Source organism: Seriola dumerili, unplaced genomic scaffold (assembly GCF_002260705.1).
Source record: "Seriola dumerili isolate Sdu_G_001 unplaced genomic scaffold, Sdu_1.0 BDQW01000166.1, whole genome shotgun sequence".
NCBI classification, from domain to species: domain Eukaryota; kingdom Metazoa; phylum Chordata; class Actinopteri; order Carangiformes; family Carangidae; genus Seriola; species Seriola dumerili.
In genome coordinates this window covers 144,624-164,774 of record NW_019174421.1, presented here as the reverse complement: position 1 = coordinate 164,774, position 20,151 = coordinate 144,624, and the positions used below count along the sequence as shown (strand labels likewise).

Below are 20,151 nucleotides of genomic sequence, written 5' to 3'. Positions count from 1 at the left end.
GTATCAGGACAACACAGCACGTTCCTGGTTAATGCCTTTTCATTCTCCCGGTCATGTCCACATGTCGAGAGCAGTGACGGACGCACTACAGGCGTGGCAGCAGTTACACCGTGTGTGAGTGTGTAAAGGCGGACTGCAGTGAACACGCTGTGGGCTCAGTTGTTGGCCGAGGCGTCCACGTCAGAATAAACTAGAAGGACTGCTCTCTTGTTGTCAGTCCTCTGTTTCCAGAAATTCCCAGGACAGAGATGCTCACATTCATCTGAGCAGGTCGATGTCACACAGGAACAGAGAGCACAGCGTCTCGCTCTGGAAGATACACAGTGGTGTTTGTCTTTGAATCACTGGCCTGCGCCATGTGAGATATCAGCCTGAGGAAACATGGAGGAGAGAGAACACTTCAGCCTCTGAAGAAGGAAAAGTCGTAGCGTTTGAGCCGGTGGAGATGTCTGCTGCTCAGCCATCTTGTGTCAGGAAGTTACCACAGGAAGCATGAGTGTTGTAACCGCATCCTGTCATGACAGAGACCGCCACGCCCCAGTGCTTCTACAGATGTTCCAGCTGCAACTGTGACAGGGTTAGTGCCATGAGTGAACCGGAGGGGGCTAACGTTGAATAACGCTAGTGCGCTCACTAAAGTAAAATGGCACCATCTCATTGTAAAGTGTAAATTGTTGTAAATCATAATGTACAATAATGATACTTGTAGCCTTTGGCTAACCTTGCTAATGGTGGCTAATGGCTAAATGAAAGGGGTGATGATGGATTCTATGTTGGAGTTACTGTCGTGCAGTTAGCCGTTATTTCTCTGATTACGGACCTACTTTGTCTGACTGTTGTCTCACTCAGTGTCGGGTGATGACACGGCGATAGTGACCTCACAGAGAAGAGTACGAGCCTCCAGAGGAACGCGTACATGGAGGGAAGTGCGTGTTACACGGTTTCACAGCATCTTCCTGAAGGATGTGTCATCTCGTCATGACTGAGCAGCTGGAAGCTTCAGAGCAGCTAACACGACCTTTGTGGTGGACAGGCGTTAATATTCAGGGCTCACATTAAAGCCACAGAAACTTTCATACCTGCTAACACTTCATTTGGATAGTCCAGCTACAGAGTTACTAGCTGAGGTTCAACAGTGTCACTAACCCTAACGTAAACCCCTCTCTCTCTCTCTCTCTCTCTGTCTCTCTCTCTCTGTCTCTCTCTCTCTCTCTCTCTTTTCCCATCATGCACTAAGCACCTCACATGAAGGTCTGTCATGGCCAGTTCCAGCGGAGGCGACCAGGCGCTGTGATTGGTTCTTGAAAAAGAACGGGGCGAGTGAAGGTGTATCTTACAATGATGTTTGGGATTTTTGCCCCGATGGTGCAACTTGCTGCAGGTCGCAGTGAGACTGAGAACTCGGTGCTGCTTCACAATGAAGGAGGGAGAGAGGAAAACAACAGGATCTAAAGCTGAAGGTTTGAGTTGCGTTGTCTTCATGTGGCTGGACGGTATTTCTCAGTGATGCGTCCTCTTACGATGAAAGATAGAAATAGATATGATGAAATCATTAAAAAGAAAGATAAAGGTAAAAATCTTCTACATGAAGCTTCATTTAAACAGACGTTCTATTATTTCTTTTATTTAGTGTCTAAAACAGGTGTTTTCTGCTGGCCCCGCCCACAGCAGCTCATCACTCTGAGAGCCCAGCGCAGGACGTCACTAAGCCCCGCCCACTCTCTCCACAGACAGCAGGGGTGGGCGTGGCCAGGATTTAAATCATTTACATAATGTGAACCTTAAGGCTGTGGAGCTGTAACACATGGATCTTACTGGCACAAAGTCTGACTGAATAGAAATGATCAATAATCATGTAAATACAGTCCTGGTCAGAAATATTGATACGTCTGAATTTAAGTTCAGAATTTAGAAAATCTTCACAAATAAATGCAAATGAACCAATTTAGAATAATCAAGATATTTTAATCAAATGTCAAAGTCACACACAGCTGTTCACACAGAGCATAAAATAAAATGCATAAAAACAGATTATAAAAAAGATGAAATGATTAAAATATTAAATGTTTAAATGTCTAAAAGAGTAAAAGATGAAATTGTTAAAATATTAAATGTGTAAAGAGTAAATGATTAGAGACTGAGTGAAGAAAGAAACAGTTCCTGGTTCCAGTGGAGCTGGTTGTTCCAGCTGCTTCCAGCAGGGGGCAGCACGTCAACAAATCTGGTTCCTTACATTCATTTGCATTTTACAAGAACTCAGCATCGACAAGTTGAAAGTTCCCAGGTAAGAGGCTGATCACATTTTTTACATATAAAAGACCAAACGATAAGAATTGATAAAAGTTCTTTAACCTTGACTGATGAAGACGTTTCAAACCTTCGTCAGACAGGTGGTGTTTTATCTCTTGAATGAACGTTGACGACCCCCCCCCCCCTTACTGTTCCAGGAGGCTTTTGACCGGTCTCATGGTTTTCCTTCCTGATGCTGCCGTAAGGAAAGAAAGGCAAAGAAAGCAACGAGTATTCCTAACAGCATCAATCCAAACAGCTGTTGCTTCCTCTCTTCATCACATCTCCTCCTCTTCTCATCTCTCAGCATCTCCCTGTGAACAAGCCAGTAAAGAGAGTTAGCATCACAGGTAACCAACAGACACTTTACTCTGAAGTGAGATGTAATTATTATTTATAATAATAATTCATTCATTCATTGTCTACCGCTTATCCTCTAGTAGGGTCGCGGGGGGTCTGGAGCCTATCCCAGCATCCTTTCGGGCAAGAGGCGGGGTACACCCTGGACAATAATTATTATTATTACAATAGTAATTAAGAACTAATAACACATGTCGCTTTGCTGCCTAGCATGATGCTAGCTATAGTTTCTTCAATTTCAGTTCATCTTCAGCTACTGCACCACCCTCTCTACACGTGACATCACAGGCCAATGTTCAATCAGGAAATAAGAGCAAAGCAAGGTGTCAGCAGTGACATCACACACTGTACTGTTACAGAATAAAAGCTGAACATGAAGCAGGAGTGTCCTCTCAGCAACGACCTGCTGACGCCAGACTCCCCGACTCCGTCCACACTCTCTGATCTGAAGTTAAAAGCTGTTTTCACTTAGCTTCTTATTCTTTTCCAGACTCTGCACCTGCTGCCATCCCACCACCAGGTGAGCCTCAGTCCCAATCAACCAGGACACTCCCTTCACTGTAGTCCAGGCTGTCATGCCGATGAGATCACTGTAGACTTTGTACTGTAAACTTTCTGATTATCACTGCATCATTCAAACCCTTTGTTCTTTCCCTCAAGCACATGAAGCGCCCAGGCTGTCTCTCTCTCTGTCTGTCTCTCTCTCTGTCTGTCTCTCTCTCCTGGTCCTGTCTCTCTCTCTGTCTGGTCCTCTCTCTGTCTCGTGTCTGTCTCTCTCTCTGTCTGTCTCTCTCTCTGTCTGTCTCTCTCTGTTCTGTCTCTCTCTGTCTCTCTCTCTCTCTGTCTGTCTCTTCTCTCTATCTCTCTTCTCTGTCTCTGTCTCTGTCTCTCTCTCTGGTCTGTTCGTCTCTCTCTGCTGTCGTCTGTCTCTCTCTCTGTCTGTCTCTCTCTGCTATCTCTGTCTTCTCTCTCTGTCTGTCTCTCTCTCTGGTCTCTGTCTCTCTCTTCTCTCTTTCTCTGTCTTCCTCTCTCTCTTGTCTCTCTCTCTATCTTCCATGTCTCTTCTCTCTCTCTCTCTCTCTCTCTGTCCTGTCTCTCTGTCTGTCTCTCTCTTTCTGTCTCTGCGTCTGTCTCTCTCTCTCTCTCCTCTGTCTGTCTGTCTCTCTCTCTTCTCTCTGTCTGTCTGTCTCTCTCTGTCTGTCTTTCTCTCTGTGTCTGTCTGTCTGTCTGTCTCTCTCTGTCTGTCTCTCTCTCTCTCTCTCTGAGTGAATGGCGGAGTGAGTGAGAGCGTGGTGAGTGAGCGTTGGTGTGTTTGAGGTTTTTGAGCCTTTTTCTATCTGTTTTATTGGTTTTCTTTTTTTTCACACAGTTCCCTCTAGTTTGTCACTGACTGTAGTTGGGGTGTAGTTTGGTTTGGTGGCGCGGTTTCCCGGCACGGTGGGGCAGTATCCCCGTGGTGGAGGGTGGTGTGGAGTTTGAGAAGCTAACACGCCGGCATGCTATCAACTGGTGCCGGCTGACTGCTCCGTGGAGGAGGCAGTTTAGCGGTGGGAGAGGTGGTGGGATGCGGGAGTGTGCGGTCTGCTCACACATGCACGGAGCCATTGTGATTTTTTAGACAGCACAGAGAAAGTCAATCGCTGTGGTGAGAAAGGTGTCGTTTATACAGAGAAAACCTTTGTCTCTGTCCTCCCGCTGGTTAGTCCAGCTAAAAGGATCACAATCTCCAACGCTCCCCCGTTTATTAAAAATGACACCCTGTCCTCTGCACTTGCTCGATATGGACAACTGGTGTCTCCTATTAAGATGGTGTCTCTAGGCTGCAAGTCTCCCCTGCTGAAACATGTCGTGTGTCACCGCAAACAAATGTTTGTGGTTTTGAAAGAAAACACTGAGCTGAATCTGAACTTTAATTTTAAGGTGGACGGGTTTAGCTACATGGTTTAAGCTTCATCGGACACCATGAAATGTTTTGGTTGTGGGGCAGAGGGACATTTGGTCCGTTCCTGCCCGGAGCGGGAGGAGGTGCGGCGGCCGGCTGCTGCTGCTGGGGGGCCGGCGGCCCCTCATCGGGAGCCGGAGCCGGTCCCGGTAACTCCGGTAACTCGGCTCCAGGGCCGATTGAGTCTGCTAGCAGCGTCGGATCAAGCGTTGCCGTTCCCGGCGGGGATCCCGCTGATGGTGCCCCCCCTGCTTGTTCTGGGAATGAGGGGGCTGAAAAAGGTGATCAGCGTCAGGGTGAGTCTGATTCTGCAGCTCTGACTGAAGACAGGTCAAAGCCTGCTGATAAAGGTTCGAGTGAAAGTGAGTCGTCTGATAATGAGGATTGTTTTGCAGACGAGGATATGTCAGATGATGATTTGTTAAAGATGTCACAGAAAAGGAAAAATCAGGACTCTGTTCAGAGCAGAGCAAAGGTTTTAAGAGCAGGGAACCTGAAAGTTAGGAAGTCAATGGAGTCGGAGAGTGACTTCTCACTGACACAAGAAGATCAACAGAGTCTTTACTCTCCTGATGACATCACAACATTTCTGAGGGAAACTAAAGGCCACAGGCTTGTAAGATTGGAGAACTTTTTCCCTGATCTCAAGCTTTTTATTAAATCAGCAAGGCCCCTTACTTTGAAATCCGCAAATATAGGAGATGATGTTATATCTGAGCAGGAAGTCCACAGACCACGTAAACTGGTTCATAAGATCAGAACCAAGGAGCTCCATGAAGATATTTAACAATATTTGGTTTTCTTATTTTCTGTTATGTTACTTTCTTGTGTTTTTCCTCTCACTCTCCATGTGTGATTTTAAGATCGGCACTTTAAATATTAATGGAGCTAGAGATGACGGTAAAAGGGCTGCTCTCTTTAAATTGTTGAAACATATTGATATCATGATGGTTCAGGAGACACACAGTACCCCTGATATTGAGAGTGACTGGAGGAGGGGATGTTCTGGGGAGGTCATCCTGAGCCACAAGCCCAGCTGTAGTGGAGGAGTGGGGATTGTTTTCTCCAGGAGCTTCCTGCCTGCTTCATACACTGTGGACGAAGTAATTAAAGGCTGTATACTTAAGGTCACAGCTCAGTTTGAACGGGTTAGTGCTGTTTTTATCTGTGTTTATGCTCCAACCAATGGAGTGCAAAGAGTAGCAGTCCTTGATGTTTTATGTAACACTATCAGGAACTGTAACAGGTTCAGACAGTTGACAGAAGCACATGAGCTGTCAGATGTGTGGCAGAGTTTTCATGCACATCACAGGCAGTACACCTGGAGTCACTGCAAAGACAACAAGATATCTCTGGCCAGGTTGGACCGTCTGTACGGTTTTAGGCATAATTTGAACATTTTTAACAGTTGTCACATTACCCCTGTTGGTTTCTCTGACCACTGTCTTGTTTTTAGCTCGTTTTTAGCTCCTGATTTTAATTGTGTACAACAGTGGTGGGATGTTGGCAAAGCTCAGACCAAACAGTTGTGTCAGAGGTTCACTCGTAATGTCACCAGAGATTTAACCAGATCTATGCAGGACCTAGAGATTCAGGTGGTAGATTCTACAGGAGATCGAGGGCTTTTAGATTCCCTCAAATCCAAAAAGTCGGCTCTGGCCAACCTGCTGGGCATTGCAGCACAGGGAGCTCTGGTCAGGTCACGATTTCTAGATGTCTCACAGATGGATGCCCCCTCTCAGTTTTTCTTTGGCTTGGAGAAGAGGAATGGTCAGAGGAAGGTGATTCACTCCTTGCGGTGTGGCAGAGGATCTGTGATCTCAGACTCTGCTGGGATCAGGAGACTCTGCCCAGGACGCTTCAGACTGCAGGGGTTACTACTCTGGGGCAGGTGCTGGAGCTGGCTGGACCACGGCTGGATGATCCTGCTGGACTGGCTGTTCGGCTGCGGGGGAGGTCTACACGGGTCGTGGGTCAGTTACTACAGCACTGGAGACAGAAGCTGACCGGGCATCAGGTGTCACTGTTGGCTGACTTCTGTGACGGTGCACTGGAGCCAGACTGTTCTGATCCGTATCCTGCCATTACCTTGTTCCCGGATTTTAAGGAATTTTCTGGGTTGTTACTTGGACCTGTTGACTGTGGAGGAGCGTCTCTAGAGGGCGCCTCAGGAAAGACTCTGTACCAGATGATGGTTAAAACTTTGAACAGGAGGACACTGAATGGGCACAGCGACTCCCCATGGAGGACTTACTTGAAATTGTGTTCTAATGTAAGACCGACATGGAGGTCTTTATATAAACCTCCTCTCTCTAAAAGGCATGGGGACCTGCAGTGGAGGATCCTCCACGGTATTGTGGCGGTGAACTCTTTTATTGCAGTGATTAATGCTGCTGTAGAGGAGGGCTGTCCCTTCTGCGGTCTCAGGGAGACGCTGTTCCACTGTTTCTATGAGTGTTCACGGCTCACGCCTCTCTTCACACTGTTACAGAACATTTTTACCAAGTGTGGAGAATTTTTTACGAAGCAGGTTTTTATTTGTGGTTTTAAATACACTCGCCAACAGAAGGACAAATGTCACCTTTTAAACTTTGTCTTGGGACTGGCAAAGATGGCGGTGTATGTGAGTCGCCAGAGGAAGGTGAAGGAGGAGTCACATGTTGATGTGCTTCCTGTTTTTAAGAACCTGGTGAAGTCCAGACTGCTGGTAGAGTTCAGCTTTTACAGAGCAGCTCCGGACCTGCAGAGGTTCCAGCTGGTCTGGGGTCATGAGGAGCTGCTCTGCTCTGTGGCTGATGGACAGCTAGTGTTCAATTCATTGTAACGTCTGTGGAGGTTTAATATAATGTAATCTATTTATGTACAGTAAATAAATGTTGGGTTAAAAATCAAATCTCTCTCTCTGCAACCCACCAGGTGAGGCAGATGGCTCCGCCCCCTGGGTGTGGTTCTGCTGCAGGTTTCTGCCTCCTAAAGGGAAGTCTTCCACCTCCACTGTGGCCTATTGCTGCTGTTGAGTGTCAGTAAACATTATAAGGAGGTGCAGAGCTGCATCAGCAGCTGAGAACACAACAGGAAGACTAAAGCGTGTTGTAGAGAGAGAGAGATGAAGCAGACTGGACTGTAGAACTGGACTCTAGAACTGGACTCTAGAACTGGACTGTAAGTGGTTCAGACACGTTTGTGTGCACGTGTCGCTGCTCTGTAAACCAGGACAGACTCTGACAATCATGATAACGCCACAGAAAACATCCTACTCGATTTCGTCCAGCTGGCCCTTCAGTTTCTGGGTGACGTCGCGGAGCTCGTTGGCTTTCTCTCTCAGTGATTTGCTGGCTGGAGTCACATGATTTTTCTTGATCATGTCTGTCCAGTTCTCAATCGCCTCCTTAAGCGTGAACACCATTCCAACAGCTGTGACGACCTGATGAGGAACAGACAGGACTCATCAGACGTAATCAATCATGTCCATCGGTCAGAATTATCCATCATAAAACATAAATCCCAAAGCTGTGGCAGGTGGTTATGAGTGTGACTCTGGATGTTCTGACTGACTCGTACCTTGGCGGCTGTTTTACATGCAGTCGTAGACGTCAGTCTGGCGATCCTCTCAGCTCCTCTCGTGTACAGAGACCGGAGTCCGGTTCCACCGAGTTTAAACGCAAACACTGCTAAAACACCAAGCGTCACCACACAGATGGTTTGGAAGGTTCTGTTGTGACGGTTATCGTACATAAAGTTGAATGTAAGATTTACCACCAGTCCCTTTCGTCTTGCGATGGCTTTCACAATTTCAATCACGACGTGTTGGTCCAGTTCGTCTGTGTCTGCGCGCGGATTCTGACTCTTCCTCTCCATCATCAGTTTCACAAACAGTTGCTGGATTTTATTTTCAATTCTCACGCCCTTCTCTGCTGCTTTCTTTGCCTCCTTCATGGGCTGGCTGGAAAAGATGATCTCGAGGACTTCACTCGACAGAGAGATGGTGCCACCTGCAGCTGCATATGCCGCTCCTAACCCTAACAACGGAGCAGCCATTCCCCCGCTCATCAGAGTGGCCACGCCTCCTGCGACCGTGCATACAGCTCCAAACACCGCCACCGTGCTGCCCACAGTTTGACCAGCTTTGCTCACCTCGTTGATGGACTCCAGCTCCTTGGCCAGTTTCCTCAGCTGCTTCTCACAGGCCTCGTTCTGCTCGATCCAGGAGAGCATGTTCTCCAGCAGCTGGTCCGCCGTGCTCATGATGGAGGTCTGTGTCTGTCAGTGAGGTCAACCACAGCAGGACTATTACACTCAATGCAACCATCTATCTCCATGACAACTGAGCAAGCTCTATCTTCTGATGAAGACCATGGGATGAAATTCAAAACCCTTAAAGGGAAGTTGAGTTTATTTTTTATTAATTGTAAAGTTAATGTTCAGGTCTTACAGTGTGTCACAGTGTGTGTGTGCAGGATGGAAGTTCTGCAGATTAACACTGTGACTTGACCTGGTCACATCTAGTTTAGTATGTCTGACTGTGATTGGTCAATGTGCGGAGGTTAGTTGAAAAGTAAAGTCCAGTGTCAGCTGCTTTCAGTCTAGTACTAGACTGACTATACTAGTAATACTAAAGTAAGAATATATATATATATATATATATATATATATACACATGATATGATAAAAAGCTTTGACTCTTTGGCTCAGTGAAGTGTCAGATCAATAATGAATGTGACCGTGCTACTTTGAAAAGGCTCTGCAGTGAACAGGCTGCTGGTTTAGTTTTAATATCCTCATCATTCTTGGGACTGATGAGTAAATGTGACAACAGTTGCTGTGGTGACCGGCGAGTTTAGATACAACGGTGCACGACGAGCACGCCGCCGCTGTCAGCTGTTCTCCCTGAGAGTCGTACAGGGAACACACAGGAGTGTGTTTCCACTCTGAGGAGAAACTAATGAGTCACAAGCTTTTCTAACAAAGACCTCTACACCCAGAAGCAATCTGCAGCAACTTTCTTCTTCACTGGTGGAATCCTGCAGCTCACTTTCTGTAAGTCATGTGACTTATTGTAAAGGAGCTGAACAGCAGCCCTCATCTTAGATCCCACCCACTTCCTCTCTGACTCTTCCACACAGTGAAGTGAGACATCGACCCAATTGGTAATCAAAGCAAAGTTAGACTGGAAATGAATGATAAATAATGATATAAATAAAAACAAAGACTTTATAGTCACTATAGTGTAGATGTTCACTACATTCAGACTCGTACACTGCTCCACATCAGTCCAGATGTTGCTGCTAACGAGTCTATAAAGTGTTTTTAGGACATGAAGCTGCTGCTGCTCAGACTGAATATTATCATCATCATTATTAATGTCCAAACACTGAACATCTGGACTCAGTCATCAAGTTTCCACAGTCAACAGTGAAACTTTCCTCTCACTCACATGTTGTGTGTAATGAGCTGAAGTAAGTGAGGTGAAACGGAGCGACACCTGAGCTGAAAATGATTGTGTTGTCTTACCTGCTGCAGATGGTCACAGGTTAGTTCACTGAGAGGAGATGAAGTCTGAGACTGGTCGTCCAGCTTCAGCTTTTATTGTCTGCTCCTGGTTTCTATTGGCTGATTCAGACTCAGGTGTTACAAAGAACACAGCACCTGGAAGTGAAACTACAGCCACACCAGCAGCTCAGTGAGGCTGCTGTAACTTTAACATCAGGACATTGGTCAGTCTGATAGACTCAGCTCCTCCTGGCTGTTTCCTCCATCAACCAGTCAAGTATCTGGAAACATGGTGAGTCTCTCCTGCCTGAAGTACAGCGCTGACCAGCAGCAGCGGCCATATTCACAGAGACACTCGGCTCTAAAAGCAGTGGAGAGGTCTGAGGAATACAGATGTACAGCATATATGTTAGTATCTACTGTCTATACTATGATGTGCACATGCTGAGTGAAGGGACTCCATGTTAATAATTACACAACAGACTCACATCAGTTGTTGTGAGGAGCAGAGCTGCGGTCGTGTTCAACTCTCTCTTTCAGACACAACAGAGGATTTTTAATTGATATTTAAACATAATTAAACACTGATGATGAGTCACATATATCAGATCTTTACATGCAGAGAATCTGCAGCAGACTTTCTTCTTCACTTTTCCTGCAGCTCATTTTCTGTAAGTCATGTGACTTATTGTAAAGGAGCTGAACAGTCTGTTATATCATGTGTTCCTGCTGAACAGCAGCCGTCATCTTCGACCCCACCCACCTCCTCTCTGACTCACTTTCACTATCAGTGTCACTGACCTTCACCCTGGTGGAGTTTGAACTGCAGCGACGCCACACAGGGAGAGTTCGGTTCAATAAAGCTACGCAGAGAAAGTTGTTCATACATGTGATATGAAATTATAACTAAATATAGCACAAAAAATCACATGCTGTTTATTTAAAATGGTCAAAACATAACCCAAAACACTGAAATACTAAAACTGTGTCCATGGCAACGAGCCAGACTGTCAGCTTTGGTGTGGACACAGTAACCGCTCATGGCCGAGGTGATTGTTGCTAAAGCTGAGGTTCAGGACGTTTATCCATGATGACAATCACTGAGCTACACCCTTTCACACATGCACTGGCCTGCCTGCGCACGGCTTCACAGCAATAACAGAAAAACAAAGGAGAATCTCCTCCTCCTCCACTCACTGTTCATCCAGAGACAGACAAAATAACAACCATTGGTGTGAAACTTTGTCATAATTGCTGTGTGAAGTCTTGAGTGATGACTGTCAGCAGCAGCTGCCAAACAAAAACCGTAAAATTAAAGTTAAATATTCTTACTCAAATAAAGTGTAAAAACAATACATTTACAGAAAGTTTCATTAATATTTCTACAGAGAAAAACTGTTATTTTACAGATTTTTCCTAATTTATTATGATCAAACTCTTTCAATAAAGTGACGCCACTAAAGTTTCTGCAGAGAAACTTTTTCCTAATAATAAAATTAAGTGTCAGTCAATGAAATATTAACACAAGCTTCATATTGTAAAGTACTATTGTAAAATACTGTGTAAAACAGATTAAATCATCTCAAACTTCAACTTGCAGTATTTGTGTCAACATTGAATCTTTAAGTGTAAAGTAATGTTAAAACCTGTAGAAGCTCAATCTAAATACAATATTTACTGATTCAGATTCAGATCAATTTTCTTACATTTCTCATAAAATATAATAAACTGAAGAAATGCAAATGAAACTGTTAAGTCTCTGTATGTAGTCTTTCAACTAAAGTGGGGTTGGAAACTTAATTACAAATAACATACACACCACTATTGACTTTATAACACTTTTATTTAATATATTCAGATGTAAATTTACAATATCAACCAATTATTCACAAATAGTTCTTCAGAGCCCCGGGATGATCTGAAGAACTAAAACTGGCATTTCTTTATTTATTAATTATTATTCTCATCCCCATATAAGATGTTTTACCCTCCTCTTCCCCTTTTAAAAATGAAGCAGAGTAACAGTTTACTCAGAGTACGTCACCTTTCATTAACAGCAGTGAGTGACCGTTTACGTGCTGACGTCACTGTAGTGTCTCATCGCCAGTCTCTGGAGTTTCTGTTTCCGGTAGAGTTTATTGCTGCTCTATCTGAACACAGTTAATGTTGTTGTTTTCTTCATTACAGTGACTAACTACCTGCTGTACATTTAAACTGACCAGTTCTGCTCCAGCACCCACAGCTCTCTGCTGCTTATAGCGAACTTCACTGATTCAGCATTTGTTTACATGCTGTTTAGAACTGATTGTTACTTTAGCTTAGCAGTTAGCTCTGGCTTCTCTCTCTCTCTTGCTCAGTGTGTGTCTCGGACCAACAAATTGACTTGTACATAAGAGTGTTGTGTTTTTGTATCTTCAGAATATTGGATTGTGATGTTTGTCTGACCAAGAAAGTGGTCAAAGTTTCTTGGTCAGACTAGTGCGGACTAGAGAGACCAATACATGATGAACTGATGAAGCCGCTTGGATAAGAGGCGAAACGTCTTCCACAGACAAATACAAGTCCAGTTGCCTTCGATTCAATTTGAGAGAGAGATAACTATGACCTGGACGAATGAGAACATTCACAGACATTTACTGTCATTTTACACAGATTTGTACGTAATTTAAGAAAGCAGAAAAAATACAGTATAAATGATACAGTAATTTGTCTTTACAGAAATGGGAAATAAATGTAAGTCATTATTATTGGCATAATGCTTAAAATACAAGTTTGGCTGTTAATCCACAGATCATTTCTGTCATTTTACAGACTTTTGTTCACAATTTAAAAAAAAAAAAAAAAAAAAGGGAAATTACTGTAAAATTCTCAGTTATTTTTTGTAAAATTAGGATTTTTTTTACAGTGTAGGGTTACCAAGCTCTAACCAGTTCATCCTTAAGTCCCCGTGAACATGTGGACGGACAACACGAAACAATATAGCTACTGCTCTGACTGTCGTGGGGACGAGGAATAAAAAGATCAGAATGTGTTAAACTACTAGTTTACTCTACTTGGTTTTATTCAACACAGCAAGTGGAGCACAAAAACTTGTAAAGTCAAGTTTCGTTTGAAAATGACAAGAATTACATGAAGTTAAACGATTAAAAAAAAAAGATTAGAGATTAAACTTGGTGAAAGATCAGATATAAATGTAAAAATCAAAAGTTAAACCCCAAAATATCAAAACCAAAGAATTCATATATATTTTATTTTATATTTATTGGTTGTTTAATACATTACAATGGTTGTCATGGATACCTACAAAAGCCTGTTAGCAGAAAATCATTTAGCTATAGCTATGGTCACGGAGATGGTCTTCTGAGGCCACGAAGTCCGAACCAAAATGAGACGGTCTGGTCTGTGGAGGATTTTTGCTTTGCATCACCTGTTCCCGCCCTTACTGCTGTGTGAGAAGAAGAATAATCCACAAAGTATAAATACTTCATACATGTGAAGTAGATCGTTGTCTACGTATAACGCGCATTCACACTACGAATCAAATCAAAATGGCAACATGCAAGAAGAAGAGGAGCTGCTTAGTCTGCTGCACTGTTAAAGATGAATTGTAGAGATGAAGGTAGCGGTGGACGACCCTCCAATGATGTATGTCAAATTGAGCCTCGTGGATCCTCACGTACTCGCAGATGAAAGCATAACACTGGCGCCAGTGTGAGTCCCTTTCACTGGGCTACAGCTACGCTAACGTCAGAAAGGACATATTTACATCATTGTTTTCCACATTGTCAGTGTATGTTAGTTGTCACACACTGACGACTCCCCAACACCTGGAAACACCCGGAAACACTGAGTTCAGCTTGAAGCCTGAACGTATATTTGTCTGAAACAAAACTGTTCATCTCCAGAAAATTGTTACTAAACAGTAAATCCACCCTGAAAACTAAAACTGAACTGGATCCGAATAAATGTGGAAACATTTTTCACTTGACTGATTTTACAACTTGTTGTTTAGTGCAGTTTGGACTGTGAGGCAGAACCTGTCTAATCAAACACAGCTTCAAAGGCCCTGTACAGGTCAGCATGTCTGTTGGGAAGCATGTCTGCTGAAGACGTCATTGCTGTGCTGTCGATGGTGTAGGAATACTGTGTCTCCAGAAACTCCCAGTCAAACTTCTCATCAGCAGATCTATCATTCAGACAGGCAGCCAGATGGACGGTGGCTTCATACCTGTAGAAAAAGAGCACCAGAGACAGGGCCAAGGTGACGACGAAGAACGGGATTCTTATTGGACGACCCGGGAAGATGAACGGGATGACGATGCGGCTTCGCTCTGGCTGACCATGTGTTGCTGTGAGAGATTTAAAACAATCCCATGCACCGTCCTTTGGTAGTCTGAGAGTACTGACCATGATTTTGGGAATCTTCTGAACTCCAGCTCTCTTCATTGAGTTCCAGCGACTTGGCAGCTTTGTGGGAAAATGTCCTTTATGAGGAATTTGACAGTTGTGTTTCTTCACACAGATAAAAACTCTGTGCTGAGTTTGTACGAGTCCTGTAGCAATACCATACGCTACCTTAGCAGTGATGGCACAGTTCCAGGGAGAATAAAGCAGCACATCTGTGATGGTGGGCAGAGGCAGCAGACAGGCGGCTGGGATATCATCGTCTCTGATCGACCCATGAGCCACAAAGGTGATGTCAACCTTCTTCTTTTTTTCCTTCTTATCTAAGTGTTTTTTCACTAAATGAAACACGTCCACGAGATGGAACAAAGTCTTAGACTTTGAATTCTCTCTCAGCCATTGTCGAACGGCTTCATCCCGACAATTTTCTATTGCAAATTCTATCAATTCTTCCCTTTGATCGGAGCTTCTGTCCTTGTTTTCAATGCAGAGTTTCACCCTGGCGAATCTCTTAATCACTTTCCTGTAAGAGGAATTAAAAAAACGAATTAGACGCATCATTTCAACCATTTAAACAGTCTGATCTAAATATTCATCTTCTAACGATGAGGTGTTCCAGTGTTACTCTCCTGTACAGATACGAGTCTTTACCTCAGAACATGGACAGAAAACCTCAGATACACCTCAAATAAACCTTTGATGGCATCTTTTAATTTCTAGCATTACACTGTAAATCAGGCATCACCAAATGGCGGACCGCGGTCCGGGCACGGACCCAGTGACGGTTCTGTCCGGACCCGTGAAAATTATATTATAATTATAATATTAGGCCTAATAAAAAAAATGAATCATTCATGCATGCGCAGCTAATTTACTTTATACGACAGAAACGTCATCAATAGCCAAGCCAATCAAATCGATTGTTTACTTTTCAGCACCAGAGAATAGAGAGAGAGAGAGAGAGAGAGAGGGGAGATGAGTGAAAATGGCTTGCTCAAAAATGAGAAAAGTAGACAGTGAAAACCGAACTTTTAAAGATGAATGGACGGACCAATACATGTTCGTCCTGCCTGCAGCCAGTTCTAAACCTGTCTCTCATATGCTGTGAAACTGTGGCGTTAATAAAAAGTAGCAACGTTAAGCGTCACTATGAGACCAAACACGGATCGTTTGATGAAACATACCCGCAGAAGTCCGCAGCGAGGGCAAGTAAAATGATCGAACTGAAAGCACAGTATGACCGGTCTACCTGTGTCCTCACATGCATTTACAGGCCAGCAACGTGCAGATGAGCGTTCACTTAAGATTGCGTGGATTTTGGTGCAACACAAGAAACATTCAGCGATGGGACAGTGGTGAAGGAGTGCTTCAATGCGGCTGCAGAGACTTTACTTGACGGTAAACAAAAAAACGACGTGTGGAAAAATCAAGCAAGCTTTCTTACAGCAGCTCAAGAGACAAAAAGCAACACAGTGCAAACTTTTTGCAAGATAACAAGAAGATGGATGTGGTGGCTTTTTTGGTGGACATCACAGGACACCTTAATAAGCTCAATTTAAAGCTGCAGGGTCAGAAAAATTCTGTCTGTGATATGATGAAAACTGTCCACTCCTTCCAGATGAAGCTGGACATTTTCAAAGAAGATCTCCAAGGAGAGTGTGAGCACTTCCCACAAATGCAGGAACAAATTCAGGGTAAGAGAGACATTTCCCCTTATGTCAGCTTCATAGACAAGCTGATTGGAAACTTCTGTCATCGATTTGACAGCTTCAACCTTGGACACCAGCTCCTCCTGCTAATCAAGAATCCATTCCTTATCAGAGAAATCAGAGGATTTTCAAAGGAGGTGACACAGACCTTCAAGTGGGCACATCCTGGATCTTTACAGTTAGAGCTCACTGATCTGCAAGCAGATGTTGCTCTGAGAGAGCATTTTGAAACAACTGACTCTGCTACTTTCTGGTTACAGATTGTGCCTGAAACCATTTTCCCTGGTCTAACCAAAGTAGCACTACACACCTTAACCATGTTTGGATCAACTTACAGCTGTGAGACAGCTTTCTCTACGATGAACATTATTAAAACAAAGTACTGTTCCAGGCTTACCAATGAGCATCTCCACATGAGCATGAGAATGGCACTAACCCCATTTAAGCCAAGATTCAAACTGTTGGCAGGAAAGTTACATGCCCATTTCTCTCACTAGGAAAGGAAGTTGGAAAGGGAGGAAGGAGAGGAGAGAGGAGAAAGGGAGCTGCTCAAAGCTCTGCACTTTTCTTTTGTTCAGTAAATTCTGCCCTGTTCTATTTTACTTGAAATGTAGGCATTAAGGTTCCTGTGTTATTTTATTTTAAATGTAGTTAATACATGTTTAAAAAAGGGGGTGGGCAGCTCAAAGGTCTTTTGTTTACATTTTTTCTTAAAGATGCACTTTTATTTTATTCAAAAGATTCTGAATGTTTTTACATTATTAAGTTCAGGTTGCTCAAAGCTGTGTTTGCACTTTTTATTTATTTTATTCAGAAGAAATTCAGTTACTGTGTAGTAAAGACAACTACAGTCATGTTTTCCATTCAAGTGCCATACAAGTTCAGACTTATTGGTATGTTTAAAGTATATAACACTTGAAATTTGACAATAAATGATATAGAAAAGTACATATGTTGTTTTTTATTTACATCAGGGTGCACTATTTCGAGTGACAATATAAGATTTGGATCTTTGCTGGGAGGACATTTTTGTAACTGGACCTCTTTGAATTTTAATTGAATACTCCTGCTGTAAATAATGTTGATGTTCAGACTCACTGAATTTCATTAAGTTGTGTTTCCAGCTCTTCAGAGGCCTTCTGTATGGCTTCAGCGTTCTCTCTCAGACTCTGACTGGCTTCTGTCTCACAGTTGTCCAGGTTTTTACAGTTGATCACCAGCTCAGGAATCGAAAACGCAAGTCCAACTGCTCCTCCTGCAATCTGAAAAAGAACAACACTCTTTATACCAAGGCCTGGAACCTCTCAGGATAAGGACATGATTCAAACAAAGAAGGGACTTTGCCTGAGACACTGGTGTCGTAGAGTACAGATAGCAGGATGTGGTGGGTCACTGTATCAAAGACTGCGAGAGGTCCAGCGAGATCAGAACTGAGGACTGAACTGCAGCTCTCGCTGCCTGTAGGGCTTTTGTCATACACAACAGACAACGCTTTTAAAGCCTGACTGGTCTGGATCAAAGAGGTTGTTCGGTGAGAGACCTGAGACCTGCTGAAACCACCAAATCCTCACTCCCAAGGATGTCCAGTGCCACAACAATGTGTAGTCCAAAAGATTTTTTTATCATTTGAAGTAGAAAGGTGTGTCAGGGTGAGCACAGTCGCAACAACAGACATAACAATCTGTAAAGTGTCCATTAACTTATCTGAAAGAAAAACAAAAATAAAATACAGGCGTCTCACCTGCCTCCTGACAAACAGGAGGAAAATGTGTTCACAAAAGAAAATGATGTCTCAACCCTACAGCTACCACGACTGAGAGTAGAAGAAATGTACAGTTTCCAACAGCTGAGTAAATTCACACTGAGTCAGCAATGACGGCATGGCACAAAAGAAGAGTAGATGTGAGTACTTCCTGTGAGAACATAGGAAGCGAAGGGAAGGAGTCAAACATGTAAAATCAAACGTAACAAACCCACAGTGGTACCAAACATGTTTTGAAGTTGTCCAGGTAACATGATATGTCACAAAGTTACTTATGTATTATTCAAGTCTGTGAGGTCTTAGGGGGGGACATTGGGATTGGGCCTAGATCTCACCGTGACCTCTGAGTCACTGATGAGGCAGGAAACAGCGCCCCCTGCTGTGCCAGGCACTTTCTTTGATACTTACACGACCAGCTGCCTTCGCTGCTGTTTTTCCTCCGATGGAAGCGGCCACTGAAACCACAGCTCTCCCTGTTTGTCTAACTACTTGTGTTACAACAAACCGTGTAATCAGGCTCAGGCCTCCGTCTTCCCCAGTGAGCTGATATCTGGACAAACCTGTCACCGTAGTGATGATTTTGTACAAACTGACATCATCATGTAGTTGCAGTCCATTGTTGTTGGCCATTGCTCTCAGGATTCGCTCCGTGACATATTCATCAGGAGGAAGATGATCACCATCCCGTTGTTCCTCTAACAGTGTCGTCATGAGTTCCTGGAGTTTCTTCTCAACATTCTGGATCTCCTCTGAAATCTCTTCAGCCTCTTTCATGGTGCGACTTGATGCTATAAGATCTACAATATCAGCACCCACATTAGTAGCCAAACCAGCCCCTGTTGCTGCTGCTCCTACAACTAGAAGAGGTGCTGCTAACCCTCCTGTCCAGAAGGTTAATATACCTGCTGCTGTCAGTGCAGCTGCACCACCTACAGACACTGAGCTCCCAACAACCTTAGTGACGTTAACATTCTTCTTGTTTTCCTCAAGCTCAGTGGCCAGTTTCTTCAACTTGTGTGAACCTTTCTTCTGTAGCTCCACCCACGAGAAGATTTTATCTACGAGCTTGTCGGCAACGTCCATGTTGAGATCACACTGAGAGGTCGGCAGGTCTACAAGAAAGTCAGATAAAAAGTTAGTTAGGAAATAAAGTGTCGACAAATGTCAGAAACTTAAAATCCCTGAATGTTGCTAATAATCTGTCTGTCTGTATTTTACAAAGAAAACCCAACTGGTAACAGTGAACCCTGTCAGCAAGACGTGCCGCTGGATTGTCTTTAAAGTGCCAAGGAAAAGATGCTAATTAAGCAAACCATTACCAACCAACTGTTCATTAAAAGATGCTAATTACACTAACAGAGCTGAAAAGATGGTAACTACAGTAAATGTCCTAAAAAATGTGCTAACTATGCTAACCATTCTTAAAAGATGCTAATTACACTAACTGTTCTGATAGGATGCTAATTATGCTAATGGTTCTGATCCGTTTGCTAGTCTGTGGTTCTGGTCTCAACAGACTCCTCATCTGAGTCTGGGTCTGACTGAGGCTCCAACATGTGGCTGAGTCACAGACAGGGCCTGATCCAGATTTCTCAACCAGGAAGTAAGAGAGGATGAACTTCAACTCACAGGACTGAGCTTACTGATAAACACACTGCATTCCCTGTGACCACTTCATAATAAAAGTCAAATGGCCAATCAGATGCTTTTAATGTGAAGGTGCAGCAGTAGGAAATGTTCAGTTTGTATTACAGACGATTCACTATGTTCAGAATTATTGGAATTTTTTCCATGTGTCAGCACAGACACAAAGTTCCCCACAGATATAAAACACACACACAGACACTGAACACATTTATTCTTCTGTTTTCTGAGCTGTTCATGAAAACTGGTTCTAAAATATTCATTCTGTTTTAAAGTAAATGTTGAAAAGAAACAAGATCATGAAATGAACATGTATATTTGTCAACTCACCTCCTGAGAAGCGATGAGGAAAAGCTCTGGTCTGACCCTCAGCTACCAGAAGAAAGATAGTCCTGTTGTTTGTGTCTGTCTGCAGGAATTCCCCCCCAGCCCCGTCCACCCCCCTAAACAAGTATGGTCTGTCTCTGAGGATAAATTTAGTCGTCCCAGCAGCACAAGGAAGAAACAGCACAGACGTTTATGACACGGATCTAAAAATAAGAATAGAAAAT

The 20,151-nt window shown here is 43.6% G+C and overlaps 1 protein-coding gene across 1 annotated transcript; it reads right to left on the bottom strand.

Annotated features, from left to right (window-relative positions):
- Positions 1–13,323: 13,323 nt before the first annotated feature.
- On the bottom strand, positions 13,324–19,998 carry LOC111226845. Its single transcript, XM_022752142.1, has 4 exons — positions 19,931–19,998; positions 18,365–19,068; positions 17,293–17,456; positions 13,324–15,008 (listed from the first exon to the last, which is right to left on the bottom strand). Exons 2-4 carry the CDS (start codon positions 19,037–19,039, stop codon positions 14,123–14,125), a joined length of 1,725 nt encoding a protein of 574 aa, XP_022607863.1. The 5' UTR covers positions 19,040–19,068; positions 19,931–19,998; the 3' UTR covers positions 13,324–14,122.
- Between the last annotated feature and the right edge of the window lie 153 nt (positions 19,999–20,151).

Coding starts and splice junctions, on each gene's coding strand:
- LOC111226845 (XM_022752142.1), bottom strand. CDS start 19,039: ATGGACGTTGCCGACAAGCTCGTAGATAAAATCTTCTCGTGGGTGGAG. Junction 17,457..18,364: donor CAGCGAAGGCAGCTGGTCGT/GTAAGTATCAAA, acceptor GTTCTTTTTCAG/ATTGCAGGAGGAGCAGTTGG. Junction 15,009..17,292: donor ACACAACTTAATGAAATTCA/GTGAGTCTGAAC, acceptor TTCCTCTTACAG/GAAAGTGATTAAGAGATTCG.